General features: G+C 48.2%; 2 protein-coding genes across 7 annotated transcripts in view; one reads left to right on the top strand and one right to left on the bottom strand.

The window, feature by feature from the left end:
• The window catches only part of ZNF532 (zinc finger protein 532), a 96,300-nt gene extending 86,449 nt beyond the window's left edge, over positions 1-9,851 (bottom strand). The window contains exons 1-4 of one of the 6 annotated variants that reach the window (XM_037151956.2): positions 9,621-9,851; positions 9,137-9,207; positions 7,950-8,031; positions 7,755-7,864 (exon numbers count right to left, since the gene is read on the bottom strand). The gene's annotated coding sequence lies outside the window, so the exon portion shown is untranslated. Of the gene's footprint in view, positions 1-7,754; positions 7,865-7,949; positions 8,032-8,360; positions 8,707-9,136; positions 9,208-9,620 lie in introns of those variants that run through there. The other 5 variants (XM_037151957.2, XM_037151959.2, XM_037151960.2 and 2 more) reach the window with 5 other exon arrangements.
• On the top strand, positions 9,680-10,662 carry LOC119054109 (protein FAM117B-like). The gene is made up of 2 exons (XM_053664249.1): positions 9,680-10,011; positions 10,319-10,662. Exons 1-2 carry the CDS (start codon positions 9,680-9,682, stop codon positions 10,452-10,454), a joined length of 468 nt encoding a protein of 155 aa, XP_053520224.1. The 3' UTR covers positions 10,455-10,662.
• The last annotated feature ends 7,007 nt before the right edge of the window (positions 10,663-17,669 follow it).

The following is a 17,669-nucleotide window of genomic DNA, read 5'->3' as shown; positions in this document are numbered from 1 at the left end:
CGGGCACAGAAATATAAGGGCTGTGGGACAGCCATTCACAGGGAGAAGGACCACAGCTCTGCCAAGGGACAGGCGCCGAGACAACGTAGGGCGCGTTGGGTGCCCTGCGGAGGACCGAGTACGCCGGGTGCAGGATGGCGTCGGAGTTCCTCCTTTCCAGTCCCCCAGGTTTTCCAACAGGTAGTATCAAAACCTCCCAATGACACACTTTACATTCTGTTTGCCGTATCAGCCTTCGAAATCTGGCGTGCGCCGCATGCTCACAGCTCATCTCAGTTGGGTCCAGCCGCCCTGCCTGTGCCCAATCAGCCCTCAGGGGCTGGTGCCCACCGTGAGCGGAGCAGTTCTAGACACAAAGTAACGCCTCCCAGATCCCTCGGGTGCCTTCTCCACTCAATCCTCCATCACCACCCAATCCCAGCGAGCAAGACAGGAATGCCTGGTCACTATGGAGTAAACACGGGAAGCAAAGTGCCAGGGGGAAGGGATGAACCAAGGGGGTAGCCAACCTGCCACACCCGCACAATCCAGTTGTTTTAAAAAACTCAGATCAGTGTAAATTACTTCACACCAACAGGTAGGCAATGCAGACTACGGCCACTCACTGACTGGGCTGCATTTTCCTGGAAGCAAAGACCACTGAAGTGGAGGATTATAACCGCAAAATTCATGCAAGATTCTCCACCTACAAATGAAGGTACTGCCAAGTAGGAGGGAGCACGCTACCCGCCTGCCCACGTTTCGCCCGCTTGGACCAGATGCAGTGCAGCTGGAACTAAAGACCTGCAGGCACAGCAGGAAACACCCGCTGGATGTGTTTCTCTGGCACCGCCCCCCAAAAAAACCCACTTATGAGATCAAAGGAAGGCCAGGAGAAACAACTCACTTCTAGACAGGAAAAAAAAAGCCCTTCTCTGAAAACGGGGCTGCAGATTTCACAGGAGGCACACCAAGCACTGGGCACTCTGCTAAGCACCTTTATATGCATTTGATCCTAATAAACCCCTCGAGAAAAGTATGGCTTAGAATTTAAGTAAGTCACTCAAGGTCACTGGCAGAATAGAGGTATCACTGAGGATGAGGCAAGGGCAACTGCAAACCTCCATGGCCTTACCCCCCAGATTTCACTGCAGCACGAGGCATAATCCGTTCCCAAGCTACAAACCTCAAACACCTCTCCCACTCTTGCTGTGTTAAATCAGCAAAAGGGTTCAGGATCAGCTCACCAATGAGGACCTACCTGCACCAGGCTTAATTTGAGTAACTCATGGCTTCAGCTTCTCATGACATAAGGACTATAATATGAGCTGACTTAACAGGCCATCGAAACACACATGATAAATTTCGGAAGGCAGAGAGAAAGTAATGATCCAACGGCCTTCAACTTGGGAGCCCAGAGTGCTGGGTTCTAGTCCCACACCCGCTATTCGACCCTGGATGACCCCTCCCCCTCCCCCCCAACAAGCGCTCACTGTAGAAATGAGAGGTGATCACTGTAGAGGTTCGACTTTTCTCACCTAAAAGCTTTTCAGCAATCAAATTCTTACCTAGAAAGAATGTGTTCCTCACAGAAGAAAACTATCAAAATCAATACCCGTTATTAGACTCTGAGTCAGCCTCTGGAAAGCAGGGGTTTAAGGAAGGAAAAGGCTGAGTTGAGAAAACACTCAAGAACTACACCACCTTGATTTTATCTTCAAGCCTCTGAATCCTTCAAGATGCCTGGAATCTCTAATTATGTAAAGCTGTAATAATGTTTGACTGGAAACAAAACAATACAAAGCCTGCTTGGGACAGCTAAAAAGGCCACTGAGTTTGCCTAAAAATAGTTCTTTCAGCCTTCAGGTTTAGATTAAGCAGAATCTGCTCACACACCTCATTCTTAAATAGAACCGAGATGACTAAAGGAATTCTTTAACCTGTGTTTGTTTATTGTCAGAACAAAGGGTTTTTCTTGCCACCACTTTTCAAATTTACTTTGATTTTCTCATCCTTCTCAAAGAATAAACCAAAACACCTCTTTGTTCTTTCTCCCTTCCAATTTATGCCCTCACCCTAGTTCCGGTACAAATGTCTGTCTTTTCAACACGCTATTTGTAGCGCTGTCTCTGGTGTAGACACGGATTCTCTCTGCGTGATGCTCATCAGGAAAACCCAGCTAATCACAAGGGCCCTTCCTGAGACTCCAAAGGATCCATGACACACTCTCACCCCAACTACCTGCCACTTCTCACCTGGACATCACCAGTATACTTAGCACTTCCGGGGTCCTCTCTCCACCCCTCCACCCCTGAACCCCCTCTGGTGTCCCCCATGTCTACCAACTGTGTTCCCCCAAGGCTGAATAGCCTGGTGGTAAGGAGCAGGATCCAAATTCTACCCCCACCACCATTCATGAGCTGGCACATGCTGGCCAGGCCGGGATCTTTACCTCAAGTTTCCCCACCAGCACCACAGGGGACAACAGGATGCAGCTCACGGTTTCGGTATGAGTGACGTAACACGAGGGAAGGCCCACCACGCCGAGCTGCGGGTATCACTACTGCTATTTTCTGCCTTTCAGGGATTGGGCCTCCCACTTCCTGAAGCATGCATCTCACGTTCTTTGGCCACCCCCTACTTTGCTATGGTTTTTATCATATAAACCATTATCCTAGGGGACCCTGAATTCAACCCATTTCCCACCTTTTCCCGGTTATCTCAGGTCTATGCGAATCCCTCCCAATCAGGACCTCCCCGCCCACACAGATCTGAGACGAAGGACACGCCCACAGGGCAACTCAACAACACCTTGAACTCGCTGTATTCAGCCCCCCCACCTCCACCCTCCAAATGTCTTCTGCCTTCTAAATTCCGGATCCCAGCCATGGAAACCACTCCAGCAAGTAACCTCCAAGAGCCCCTAACCACCCTCCTGTAGTCAGTCCTCTGTCCCTCACCAGGCACCACCACCTGCACACCTGCCCCCAAAGCAGCCACCACCCCTCCCCCATCACCACTGCCCACACCTTGGATCAGGCCCTGGTCCCATCACTGGACCTCCCTGCCTCCGGGCTGAACAGCTTCCACTTCATCCTCCCGAGGACAAACCCAGGACCTTTGTGATTAAAAGTAAGTCTCTGTCTCTTATTTAAATTGATTTTTTAAATCTCTCTTTTTAGAAAGAGGAAGGCAGAGAGAAAGACAGAAATGGGCTTGTTCCACTTATTTATGCATCCATTGTTGCTTCTTGTACACGCCCTGACCAGGGATCCAACCTGCCACCTTGGTGTATCAGGACCACCTGGGTGTACCAGGATGATGCTCTAACCAATTGAGCCACCCAGCCCGGGCTAGAAGTTAAGTCTTTCTGCCTAGCCTGCCTACACAAAGAAGTCCACACACCGATGGACCGTACAGACTGACCTTCAGAAGTCTGGCCCTGGACGGCCTCCGAAGCTTCCTCTATTCACCCACACTGCACTCTCCCAAATCGCTGGCCACACCAACTCCCTCGGTGCCCCTCCACACGCTGCTCCACAAGACCCTCCTTCTCCCCTCCTCCTTGCCTGCCTTACCTGTCCTTACTGGTCTTTCACAGTTCAGCTTGGAAGCCACCTCTTCAAGGTCTCCTCTCTGGACACATGGCATTGGGTGGTCCATTCACATTCCTGCCATAGCTTCGGTAAGGCTACTTCCCACTCATTTTCTCTGGGTTCCTCTCCCTTCGGTACCCCCAGTGCCTAACACTCCGTAAGTATCTGTTAAGTAGGTGACATAACCCCCAATTAAACATCACTCCCCACTTTTCTGGGCTCTCCCCCTCTATATCACAACTTTGGTCCGCTTGTTCTTCCTCCTCGTTCTCCCCGGTATTTAACACTATTTTATCCTCACACACACACACACACACAAAATCTACCTCCAAAATCTACCTACTTCATTGCTTTCATATTACGCAACTATTTTCGCCTCCTTAAAAGCTATAAAAAGCTGAATAATAACTTCAAATATTAAACACAATCAATATTTTGGCAGACAATTAAGTCAGACACATTATAATTGTTTGTACAGCTGAGATTTCAACAAAGATCTTTGGTACCACTTTGAAAAATTCTGGTTCTATTAGTTTGGCGTCTTACTGAACCTGAAGACAAATGTAAAAATTAAAGTGCCCAATGTTTCTGAAGAGATTCAAAATAATTGCTGTAGGAAATAAAGGAGATTTTACCCACTTGCAGTTTTTTGTTTCCACTTTTGCTAATTCCGATTAGTTCTGGGTTATAAAGCATGTCATCCTGTTAGCGAGTGGTCTATTATCACGAACATCTCTCATTTGTCTTCAGATAATGTTCACTACAATCTCCTCCTCGAAAAGCCTTAACTCAGCTGACAAGGCTAGGTCCTGTTTTGTGAGCTGTTGGAGAGCTGAACATATTTTCATCGAAACTTCTAATTCTTATGTACTCGCCATGCAACCCAGCCATTTCACTCCAAAGCCTTTCCCAACAAGATATAAAAACTTACATTCAAACAGAGCCCTGTAGGCAAATGGTTTCAGCAGCTTTCTTCACAATCACCCAACACTGAAGATAACCCTGATGTCCTTCAGTCGGGGAGTGGGCAAAAAACTGAGGTACACCCACAGCGAGGTCCACAACTTGACAATGCAAAAGAGCCAAACATGGGCACACTCAGTAAGATGGATGGATCTCAGATGCACTTTGCTAAGCGAAAGAAGCCATCTGCACGGCCTTCTGGGAACCGACACAGGGACAGAACAAATCAGTGGCTGCCGGGGGGGGGGCTGGGGTGGGGGGAGGAGTCCAACTGCAAAGGGACAGCAGGAGGACGATTTGGGGCGCGATAGAAAGATTCCTTATTATGGATAGTGGTGGCTGATACACAGGGTCATACACTAATCGAACCCAGAGAACTGTCCACCACCAAGTCAATTTTACCGTGTGAAAATTTAAAAATGGAAATAATTAATTAGTAAATCGTGACTTGTTTAAAGATCACTCCCTAAACGTGGCGCACACAGGGGTGACTGCCGTCAGCGCTGTCCTTCCGGCACTGAGCTGATTAGGGAGAGAGGCCCTGGGGGCACAAGGGAATAATCCCAGGTCGTTCCCAGTCCGTCCAGTTCCTCTTGCACTGGCAACCTCCGCGAGGTCCCCCAGTACGCGTAACCTCTGCCCCAGCTGTGCACAGCCCCATGGAGTTCCACCAAGGACGTGGGGGAGCTTACTCAACACCAGCAGCAGACAGAGGACACCCCAGGGGAATGCTAAAGAAAGTATTTCAAGAGGAAAAAGTCAAGGGGCTGGGCGACTAGAAATCCTAAAATTCTAACCCACCCTGGTCAGAGGTGTAGGCAGAAAATTCCATTACTTGTTGGCTGCCTCCACAAAAAGGGTGGAGGGAGGCAGGGAATCTCTTTGAGAGGAAGAAGGGGAAAAGAGAGGGAGAGGCCTTCTGAACCAGGACGCAGAGGCTCTAAAATCCCTGGATCCCACGTTCTTTCACGTGGAAAAAATCGTTCTCACAGTAGGCAAATGACAAAACAAGCAAAGGTTTGACACCCTGTGACACTCCCTTTCCAGCGTACCGTCTTCAGCCAAACCCACACACTCCTGCTCCAGAGGGAAGGGTCGCCTTGGGGACTGCCGCAGGGCTCGGGGCTCCCGGTGTGGCTGCCTCCCAGGCGACAGGGTGGGCCACACACAGGCCGCGGCCCCAAGTGTGGGTGCCACCCGGTTTGCTCCCTCCCAGCTCCTCCAGGAAAGAAAATGCTAATGCTGTTGCTGCCCTCCACGCTCACATTCACATTCCCAAGCTCAGAAAACTCTGATCCTCTCCCCCGGGGCCCTGGGCTGCCATTGTCAGACCTCAGCAGGAGGCCGCCACCTGAGACAGACCTCAATCCAAGATGAGCTCCCTGATGGCCGCCCTGGAGAACCAGCTCTCCAACCTCACGCTGCATTTGCAGCTGGAAAGACCGGCCTAAATGCAAAACAAATGCTATTTTCCAGGAGCCTTCTGGTGGAGGGGGAGGAACAAAGCTCAAAACCACAGAGAGTAAACCAGAACATTCTGTGACATGCACTGCTTTACAAAAAGGGCTTTTAAACATGTTATATCAAGAAAGAGTCCCTGCAAAGGGTTAGCTGTCAAAGTTAAATACAAGTCACTGGCTTTCTAAAGATGGGAGTGAAGGACTCAATTATAAAACAGCTTATTGTATCAAGCTAATGAAGGTTTATCATATTAGCCATCTGAGTTTTCGTTGGCACCAAAAAAGCCGGAGCAGCATATCATGCAACATGGACCAGGACCTGCTTTGCAAGCAGATTCCTGCCCACACTCAGGCACAGCACCTCTGGCCGTGCAAAACGTAGAACTGAAAACCAACTGCAGCAGGGACTTGTAAAGAATTTCGTCCCCGCGTGGAAGGTAGTCACTGGTATACCAGCCCGAGATCACATCTTTGTCTGTTAAATGCTACACAAAGTATTCTGACTAACCACGTACACTCCAGGCTCCCTCTGCCAGCTCTCGCACACACTGGATGCTCTGCGACCACACGCACCATTTCTGAACAATAAAAACCCTTGCCTACTTGTCACCCTGCAGGGCAGACACTCTGCCCACCAAATGCCTGCATACAACCAATTCTAAGATCCTGGGCGTTTCTGAAAAGGCTCTGTTCTGCTGACCGCGAAGAGGAACAAAATGCCCTCTTCAAAGTAAGGGAGAAATTTATTCTCAGTCCTGTCTTGTGTGGGCTCCCCTTGACTGCACTTTTTAGCAAGCCAGAAGACAGAACCAGCTCTGTTGATGACATCACATTGGATGTGACTCTGGAGCTGCTGGTTTCCTGTTTGGGGAAGTGGAAGTTCTTTTCACAAGGAACCCCCAAGGCAAAATGTTTAGTGTTCCCCTGTAAGCTCTCACTGCCTTTGTTCTTCCCTTGGCTATACTCATTACTGCTTCCTTCTCTCTCCTCCAAAACCTCTGCTTCTGGGGGGTGCGTAAAAAAAGCCAGCTCAAACCGAACCGCAGTCTCGTAAGGCGTTAGACGTGTTCAGCCATCCAGGGCTGGAAGGCTTTGAGTGAACGGGCATCTTCACAGAGGAAGCCGGAGAACCCGCTTTCTTCCGGGCACTGCATACGGATTCCACGTTGAAATGTATGCCACAAATAATCCAATGGCAAACTCACCGTCAACAGCCCCCAAAATCAATAAAAGCCATTCCACCACTTGACTCAGAGTGAAAAACCTTTCAGGCTAACACACAGAGAGCCCGGTCAAAGAAAGGGGGTGAATGAACAAAAGGCGAACCTACCTTCAGTCCTCTCAAACCCCCCAAAAGTGGCAGGGCTGCCTTGATTTTAAAAAGTCCTGGCTTTTTCTTTTTTTGTAATTATTGAGAAAATGCTCCCTGTGTATTGCTTTTAGTCTTATGCAAAACAGTGCATTCTCCACGAGGCCCTGCCGCCTACCATCCTCTCAACTTGCTTCTTTTTGCAGGCCTGACTCTTCTCAATGACTAGACACCACGATTTCATGAAGTCATTCTGATTCCACCTGGACAGAAACACCGTCGTAAAGTCAGCCTAATCCCATTAAACATGGGTAACATTAAGACTCTTTCTTCTCCTCTCCACTCCGAACCCAGTATTATCTCCAGGGTACCAATCCACTGTCAGTTTGTGTCTGAATGGATCTTCAAATAAATACTTAAATTCATGCTCAAAATATCGTATCTCACCTTGTGAACCTTGACCTTTGGGAAAGACTTTGGACCAGTGCTCAGTTACTGTCACACAGTTGCATTCTCTGCAAACATGAAAGGGTTAAAAGCAGCCCCAGTCAACAGGCCTACAAGGGAAAAAAAAGACAGCATGTATGCCTTACAGCATCACTGGAAAGCATTCCTGCTCATTTCCTAGAACAATACTGTTACCTTTTGGCCTTCATAATAGTCAGAAGTATCCCCAACACCCTTTAGTAGCTTCTAAAAGGAAAAGCACAACACAGAACATACCCTGCAAGAAAGAGGAAAAAAAAAAAGCATGCAAAGTAGCAATCTCCAGCAACAAACAAACTACCATTGCGAATCCATCAGTTCATTTTGGTTTGGTTTTGTTAAAAACAGAAAAGAGAGAGAGAGAGACACAGACTGCATAAACCAGTGTCCCCACCCTGGCAAGTCACATTTTTTTCTTTAATAAGGGTCATAAATCTCAGCTCCTTGTCCATCCCTTAAGCAAAAGAAAAAGGCAGGAAAAGCCCAAGTAATCTCAGACCTTGCAAACCTGCACATTTTCCCCATCTTCTCTACACAGAATCTTGTAGGACTCCATTAGCCACATACCAGTGCTGTGTGGTGTCTAGTGTGCATTCACATACTGTGTTGGGATGGCACCTTCCTGCAAGCTCCTCTGCTTTTGGCTGCCATGGAGGGAGGAAGCTGCTATCCCACTGTAGTAGCTCAGTGACTGCATTGTGTTCAGGAGCTGATCTGCCTCAAACCAGTTTCAGCCGGTTCTGGTCACCCTACATAAAAAAGCTATGGCAACCCTCGCTGAGTTGCCAACAAGTCCCTGAAAATCATCAGCACAGGGGGATCTCACTGGGGGTTGCTTTTCCCTTTTAGGTCTTCCTGAGGAGGGGAAGGTCATCATGTGTCCCCCACCGCCACACAAGCACACAGCCTTGGAAATGCCCACCTCCCCAGCACCCCAGAGCCCCTCAGGGCCCATCCCCCCTCCCCTCCACCCGAAAGCCCACCGCAGACACTGTTGCCCCCTCCTTCTCCTTCCCCCACTTACCTCCCACAACCTGGCTCAGATCTTTGTGTACCTGTGTGTCAGTGTGTGTTCTCTGTGTTGGTGGCTGACAAAGAGCCCCCAAGAAAGCAATCTATGTGTCTGCTCACACTGGATGCGCCGGCTGCGGGCGCCGGCCGGCCTCGGCCTCCTGGCTGAGTGGTGCTGGCTTGTTGACCAGGCTCCTCTCTGCCTGTCACCCCCACCCCACCCAGCCCCCTCCTCCCGTCCCTCTCTCCCTCTCTCTGTCTCTCTCTCCCAGCCCTGTCACCACCACCAGCAACCCCCCCCCCCACCAGTCTCCTCCTCCTCCTCCTCCAACCTTCTCTTCTTTCAAGCACCTGGGGGGAGAAGTCCAAATCCTTTCACCTCGGGGCAGAGAAGTAGAGATGCCTAGGGTGGGGGTGGGGGGCAAACGAAGGAGCAGTGGGAAAGAGGGGCACAGAGGCCTTTAAGAATCCTCTATGCACAACCCGCCCCGAGGGGGAGCAGGCAAGCTCTTGTGCTCACGTGGCCCCCCTCTCTGAACCTGTGGGGCCTAGCAGAACCCGCCTGTCCTCGGGCCCCCCAAGGAAGCTGGCCGGGCACGAAGGCTGGCTCTCCCCAAGGCCAGTGTGGAACAGGCCACTGCAGTCAGGCGAAACGGCCTAAACCTCACACGCTCACCCCACGCCGCGGGGTGGCACGAAGGGCCGCGCCCACAGCTTGCGCCGGGCCCCCCCCCCCCGCGCGCCCCTTCCTCCACGGCCCTACGCCCCTCGCTAGCCGGCTCCCTCCCGGCCCCCGCCCCCCGGGCGCACACCCACCCCCTTCCCAGGGTTGGCCTTCACAGCGGTCAAGCCCGGGCGTCTGGGCCGCAGCTCGGATGACCTCTGTTCAGCGCGGCGCCGCCGGCGGCTGCTGCTGGGGCTGCGGCTGCTGTCGTGGTAGCGGCGGCGGCGGCTTCCATGTTACGGGCGTGTCATCTGCATTCCCACTGCCGGGGTCTGTGTGTGCGTGTGTGGTGGAGCGGCCTCGCGCCGCAGCTGCCGCCGCCGCCGCCTCCCAGGCTCCCGGGCCGACCCGCCACTGCCGCTGCGGCCTCGCGGTGCGCCCTCGCCTTGCGCCCGGCCCGGGCCCCGCGCCTCCCCGGGCGCCGCGCTCTAGGCCGCGCGGCAGTGACGGGCCGGCCCCGGAGCCCGGGGCCTACGGCTGGAGGTGCGTGCCCGGCGGCGGTGGCTCGGGCCGAGCGGCGAGCGAACAAAAGGGAGCGCGGGAGAGGGGGAGGGGGCGGCCGGTGGGGGGAGGGAGGCTTCGGGAGCCAGAGCGCGAAGCCCCGCGGCCGGCCGGTGCCGCGGCGCGGAGGGAAGACGAGCCCCGCAGACCTGCCAAGTCTCGCCCATCTGGGGCTGCTGGATTGCAGCTTCGCCCCGGAGAGCGGGGTGGTGGTGGTGGTGAGGGGATGGAGGGAGGGCTGCTTTTTTTTCAAACGACATTTCAGGCTCTTACCCAGTCCTCTCCATAGCCCCAAGCCGCAACTTACTCGAGTGGAAGGAAGCAAGGCCTCGCCAAAGATGGTTGAGAAAGACCGTGAGCCTCTACCCAGGATCTTGAAGCCAAGGTGGTGTTTTGTTATCCTCGTAATGGTGGCAAATAAGTAAGAAGAGAGCACGCTATCTTCAGATAAAGTCAATCTGAAATTCTCCCTGGAGGTGCAAGAAGGGGCTGTCCTCGGTTTAGTTAGTGGCTTGGAGCCCTCTTCGCCTTCCACTGAGCCACAAAAGAATGGAAGACACCCCCCGGGGTGGGCAGAAAGCCCTGGTGTAAAAGACACATTTTGCTTGCAAAGAAAAAGCCACTGGGGCCAAATCGAAACATGGCATGTTCTGTTCATGTAGTTGGGTTTTGGGGTTGGGGTGTGTGCATGTGCGTGTGTGTGTGTGTGTTTAAATAGGGGAATGGTATTGAGTAAACAATATGTAATAGCCAGGTCTTTAAATTCAAGAAGGGAGGTGGTGTACAAAGGTAGCAAGCACATAATGAGCATGCAGCAGGCGGTCCTAGCCTGAAGAATACAAAAGGATACATATACCCCGTAAAGCCCACAAAGGTGTATCATCCTCAACACATCCGACAGAGACAATATATTACCACCACATCAAGTATGCTGTTTATCCAGTCATGCGTCCTGGCTGCTACCTGGTTCGTGGGCCTCCACTCAGTGGACAGGTCTTTTAAACGGAGAGAGAAACCCCTTATCAAACTGATTGTGCGAGCGTACCCTAGAAACAGCACAAAATAGAAGCATCTGAAAAATGTCACCTTACCCTCTTCAAAAGGCTCACCCCTGTTGCAGTGAAAACTCCCAGCATAGGAAGCAGTTTTGTGTTTTATTTTAAATTAGATTAATTGGTTACTATTTGCAAAGTGCTGAGAAGTTGGCTTTGTTGTTTTTTTAAATCTCAGTGTGCCTCTCCTTTGCATTAACTTCCACTGAGGAAGCCATTGTTCTCTGTTATGGGGACACGGTATGATGTAAATTGAAGTAGCATTTTTGCTTTTCAAGGCTTTTAATGTAAATGAGCCAAATGATTGTCGCCCAGAAGAGCTGTTGGTCTTTCATTTGACACAGCAACCTGTTTGGAGTTGCACGTAGATTGGGACACACGTTTACACGTGCTTAGAAAGACCTATGTAATCTGCAAATTTTGCCAGCCACGGCCTCACATTTATCAGTGTTACAAGACGATGAAATAGAAACTCATCTTCTTTTAGCCTGAAAACAGTGCCAGTACTCTGTGGGTTGAGTTTCAGCTTTACCTGGGCTTGATTTCATTTGAAAGGAGGCCTTTTTTCTTCTCCCAAAAGTGGGCCCTTATTAATATGCATGTGAAAACATTACACGCATTGAAAAGTATCCAAAGGCCTGCCTATCGGAAATCTTGATAACACTACGTATACTACAATATACGGAATTTCATAATATGCATACCAGAGTAAATCCTAGGTTCCCTAGATTCGAAATCTTTGTTTACTGCAAAACGCTCTCGCCCCTCCCCCATTCCCTTCACTTAAGAGTTGAAAGCACAGCACAGCAGCGTTAAATGGTTCGCACTGCACTAAAGTCTGGATTGCTTAGCATAAAGTGACTTCGTGTAGAACTGCCTGGAGGCTCCAAAATGCCAAATAACTTTTTGAGCAGAGCTTGGTGCAAAGCCCAATGTTTTGGTCAGACCTAGGCTGGAGGAAATCAGCTTGAAAGCTCCATTCATCATTTGCAAAAACAAAAAACAAAAAAAACTGGCAACAGATAACAATGCATCTACTTTTAAAAACCATTAACAACCCAAACTAAAAGATAATTTCTTGCCAATTGTCTCAGTTCTGTAGATTTCTTCAGAGGAACGCCTCTGCCAGGTACAGCAAGAGTTAAAAACACAGCGTGCATCTTAGTCCATTGGAGGAAATCCTTCAATTGCACAGCAGAAAAAACAAGTTTTTGTGTTTAAAAAATAAAAAATGACACTACCCCATTTCCCCCAAAAAATCAGTGCAAACGTTCTTTCTGTTGTTCTGCATATGTAAATTGATCTTGGGCACCACTCAGCTTTGGACAACAACAGAAGTAACTGGGCTGACTGCAAGCATGAAATAAGCTATTATTTGAGTGCTGTAGATAAGGGACGGAACAAAGAAATCATATTATTCTTAGAAACTAAAGGCATTCCAACCCCTTTTGGATTTGGTCATTGCTGTTTTTATTGCTAACTCTGAATGTCTGGGTTTCTTTCCTCCATTCGGTATATTGCAAAATCCCAGCTTTCTTTTTCCTTTTTTTTTTTTTTTTAATCCTTTTGTGGTTTGAAGCCGGCTTTGCAGGCTATATAGATATCAGTGTACACATCACATCCCTCCACCCTCAAATTCCACTATGAAATTGGGAGATTCCTTTGTTCGGCAGAGCACACAAAGGTGCGTTCCTTGAGGGAAAGGAGTAGGAAAAAAAAAACAAAAAAAGCCTTTATCCCACCATCAAAAGTCCTCGAAAACCCTCCCCAACACCCCCACCCCGCCCTGTGACTTGAAGTACACATTTTGTAGCTCTAAATGAAGCTAGGCCTAGGCGTTTATAGAGAGTTTAATGTGTCCAATTTGTTGGCATGTTTTTAAAGGAATTACTACACTGTTCAAATCTAGAATTATAATGTAAAGATCTGTAGCTGAGTGGTCAACGAAGGGAAAAAAAATCAATCTTTTATGTTTAACATCAAAGTAGTAGTATTATCGGGATTTATTTTATTTCCCAAAACGTACCCTTGAAAGACCTGATAACCAGATTGAAATTATTATTTGCCCAACAGAAATAAACAGAGGGGAGATCTAGGAAAGGATTTTCCTTTTCCTTTGTTAGTCAATTTCATAAGCAGATTTTCGGCGGCGGAGACTCCTCCCTGCTCCGGAGCCTTACTTTGGAAATGCAAGCCGAGGCCTTTCCCTCAGCCGCCTGAAGGGGTGGGGGTTGTGTTCTGTTCAAAGATACACTGAGCACATTAAACGTTTTAAGAGTTTATTTGAGCAAAAATCTATGCTAATTAGGCTCTGCCACGCCAGAAGCGGTTAGGAGCAGTGGTGGGTGCCAAGCTTCTCCGCACCAGGGACCGGTTTCGTGGAAGACAGTTTTTCCAAGGCCCCGGGTGGGGGTGGGGAGGGATGGTTTCCGGAGGATTCAAGGGCATTACCTGCAAGCTCACCTCCTGTTGTGCAGCTTGGCTCCCAACAGGCCCCCACCGGGGGTTGGGGACCCCTGGTTTGGAGCACTCCACCTACACAAGCCGAGGGATGAGTGATGTAAAGAAGATGCAGAGACGAAGAAAGGGACTTATTTGACTGCCTGTAGTTGAAAGCCCAGTTGGCTGTCTGATTGTCTTCGGCGTTTAGATTTTGTAATCATGAAGTCTTTCCAGGCTTAGATTTTGGTTTGCTGGTAGAGGTCACCAGCACGCGGAAGCCACCTAAGGCTCCTGGCCTCCTCCTTTAATTAATTCAGCTGTTCAAAGTCGGGCACATCTCAATGACATCCAAGTGCCGGCTGCTGGAAGCATCCAGCATTCTTTGTCTCCTACTGTCTCTGGAGGCCTAAATTATGCTGGGAAGGCAGCCTTGCCGGACTAAAGAGAAGGGCAGGGACCGAGGTAACCGTGCGTGACTATCACATTGTGTCTGGGCTTCCTTGAAACGAACTGGGGTTTGGGCTAATTTCCGACTCTTTCAATTCCAAGAAGAGGGGAAGAGAAAGCTAGAAAAGTATCTGAGAAAAGGAAAGGCTTAATCCTATAAGAAGGAGGGAACCCACAGGAAATGGGGACTCAGTTGCGCCTGAGAATGAATCTCATTGGTCCCCGGCAGTAAGGAGGCTTCCTGGGAACTACGTAAGTGAATATCCATCCTTGCATCTGCCTCAACATCCACGCGACCGCACCGGTTAGCACAACGCCCTGCACACCCCATAGTTGAAACGAACTAGTTGTTTGCGAGCTAAGGAATGAATAATAACCCTCCAGGCCCCTAAAAATAAGGATGTCCTAAGGGAAACATAAGATCCTCCGCCACTGTAGTATGTACTGTAGTGCTTTGTCCAGACCCTCTCTTCAGGGTGTACGCGCCCAAGCCCCAGTGGCCGAGAACATTAGCTGCTGACTACCATAGCTGAGCTCCTCCCTGCAAACTGGCTACAGACGTTCCTGGGACCTGTTTATACCCTTCCAGGGAGCAGACAATGTCTGGCTGATGTAAAGATACAAAAGCTTGGCCCTTTTGCCTTATCTGGGTCAATTCTGAATGTCCCCACCACCCCCCCAGCTCCAGAGTCCCTATGAATAGGCTGAGGTCTCTATCTCTGTAGCATTGTGGGTCAATGTTTTTGTTTTTTAGAAAGAGGGAAGAAACATCAATGTATGGTTGCCTCTTGTGTGCCCCATGTTGGGGTACCTGGCCTGCAAGCCAGGCTTGTGCCCTGACTGGGAATCGAACTAGTGACCCTTTGGTTTGCAGGCCCACACTCAATCCACTGGTCCACCCCAGCCAGGGCATCAACATTTCCTTCTAATTCTGCCTCTCTCACAGCTGGATTTCCAGAGCCTGTTTCCAGGAAACTCAGCCCCAGACTCCGCCAAGCTGATCTGTCTCCCCATTGGCACCGCTCTCTAATGGCATTTGCTCCCTGCCATCTACTCCGTTGCCACCTCTGTAGGTTCTGCCTCCCAAGGACCTGCTGGTTCTAGTCCTTCTCTCCATGTCCATCATCCTGACTCACCCTCTGGTCTATCACCTCAGTTTGGAACGGGTGTCAACCTCCAATACAACCTCCACAGTGAAACCCCAAAGAACCTTTCTAAAGTACCTGGCCAGCCCTCAACTCAAACCTTTCCACATCTCTCTATTGTCCTTAGAAAAGGCCCAGACTCCATTAATAAAAGTGACTTAGAAGGCTCTTCATGATTCCACCCACTTGCCTGTCCACATACCTGGCTTCTCCCTCCTCACATTCTAAGATGCGGTCTTGTCAGACTTTCTGTTCTCTGAATTGCTGATGGTGAGAGCAATCTGCTGTTCCCCCTTTCTGGAAGACTCTCCCCACCCTTCCCCAGCCCCCTTCACCTACTCCCATTTATCTCCAGGCCCAAATGTATGTCATGTACTTAGAGAAGCCTTCCCTGACCTCATACAAGCTGTGTATAGGTGCCCCAACATGTGTCTCTAAGTTATTCTTTTCGAATGACATTTAAGGTTTATTTGACTCCCTCCCTGTCAAGAGACAAGAAACCTGCAAGGTCAAGGGCAATGAAGGCCTTGGGCTCACTGAAGTCTCCCCAGTGCCATCACACACAGAAAGACATTCAAAAACTAGGAGTTCAGAACATCAAGACTGATCAAACAACTATACAGGTGGGTTTTTCAGTGACATTTACAGAGAAGAGATGATCAAATACTTTATAATTTTTGCTGAATGGAATGATACATTTAATGCCAAAAGACCAAAAGCCACATGGCACAAGGGAAACATGGGTTATTTCTGGAAAAGTAGAAAACTTTTTTTCTATTTGTATGTTATATTTTAACATATAAATAAATGTTAAAATATGAAAATCACCAGAAAATGTGACTACAAAATAAAATACATTCATTTGTCAGCAAACAGTTGGAAGATACTTAGAAAATATTGCTGTAGATTTGAAGAAACATGTATCAGAATAAATTACACAGTGTGGGAGGGTTGCTGTACTGTTGAAAGAAAAGTGTAGCTATTTCTAACACGCCGTTGCTTAGGGTATGTGCTTGATCTTGTTCCAACAATGACATACCTGAAAAAACTTATTTTTTTATGAACCACGAAATAAAAAGTTAAGCAGAGAAGGTATATGTTCTCAACAGTAAATTGTTGTTGTTGTTGTTTTTTAATCAAAACAATCTACTCTGTAACAATCACAACTAAGGAAGCAGCTTCTATGCAGGAAGCTAACATTCTGGGATTAAATTACAAAAATTCCAACACACATAAAAGCTGTTCTCCCTGAATCATTCACAACTAAGCTACTGTGTTGAAACCAGAAGTTCATAGATGGCTACAGAATTTCATCAGTGAGGCTAATTGTGTGTTTAGGGGGCAGAGGTGTGAGGACTATAACAACAGTCCCTTCGAGAGAACTCTACTGCACTTTGAAAGATGAGGCGTGACTATTACAATCTTTTGTGCCACACAGTGGCTTGCTGGTTATGTTATAGCAAAGAACTTAACATTATTCACTGTCTTTTAAAAAGAGTAGTTTCAAAATTGCTGACCTTCGCTTTTGGTAAATGTCTATAATATGCTATCTGGCACATACTTGAGAATAAAAATGTTTAGTGTGTCTTTTTGAGGCAAAGATAATATTTAACTACAAAAAAAGACTGCATTTAGAAAGAAAGTCAAGCCTTGGTTGATGTGGCTCAGTGGATTGAGTGCTGGCCTGTGAACCAAAGGGGTCACCAGTTCAATTCCCAGTCAGGGCACTTGCCTGGGTTCAGGGCCAGATCCCCAGTAGGGGGCATGTAAGAGGCAACCACACACTGATGTTTTTCTCCCTCTCTTTCTCTCTCCCCTTCCCTCTCTCTAAAAATAAAATAATAAAATCTTTTTTTTTTTAAAGAAAGCCAAGCTACGGAGAGAGCATTTTAGAAACAGATGCTGTGAAATCACCATATTACCTTTCATAAGTATCAGATACACTCAAAATACCATAAACAAAATTCTCTAAACTGTTAAAAATAAAAAACCTTCCAGATGAAGCCTTCCAGTATATTTGAGCCTATCTGTCTAAAATATCTCGATCCAATGCAACATCTTCTCATTTACGTTGCAGGAACCATGGACTCACATTAGGAAGCCAAGATTTTCCACCCACATTTCAACTGCACTGTTGGCATAGCCGGTAGGTGGGGTTAAAAAATGAGCATTATTAAGTGAGCGGTGAAAGGAACACACCCCTTCCAATGGTACCTAACTTTGGGAAGCATCTTTCCCCGCCATGACAGTATTTAAAACAACCGAAATTAGAAAAAGGAAATTCAGTTTAGAACAATTCTTCAAATCGCTGCATCACAAGGTTATATCAAGACCCCCCCAAAAAATGCATATTGAATGTTAAGAACTAAAACAAGAGCATAATACTTTATTTTGCTAATAAAGAAAATTGAATGTTTGATGACTTTTCTTAGTCAATCATTATTCCAACCATCTCTGACATCTATTTTGTATATAATTTGTACCATACATGAGATCTTAGAATAGGCCTCCTTGTGCTTAATTTATAAGTGAATATACAGATGTGATTAATCAA

This window comes from Artibeus jamaicensis, unplaced genomic scaffold (genome assembly GCF_021234435.1).
Source record: "Artibeus jamaicensis isolate MK-2021 breed Jamaican fruit bat unplaced genomic scaffold, CSHL_Jam_final contig_354, whole genome shotgun sequence".
In the NCBI taxonomy this organism is placed as follows: domain Eukaryota; kingdom Metazoa; phylum Chordata; class Mammalia; order Chiroptera; family Phyllostomidae; genus Artibeus; species Artibeus jamaicensis.
Note: the sequence above shows the minus strand (reverse complement) of the source record. Positions and strands in the feature narration are given on the sequence as shown.

Bases quoted from the DNA above. Each gene is read 5' to 3' on its own strand.
- LOC119054109 (XM_053664249.1), top strand. From the start codon at position 9,680: ATGACCTCTGTTCAGCGCGGCGCCGCCGGCGGCTGCTGCTGGGGCTGC. The intron at 10,012-10,318 runs GTGCGTGCCCGG...TCCTCTCCATAG, and splicing joins CCCGGGGCCTACGGCTGGAG to CCCCAAGCCGCAACTTACTC.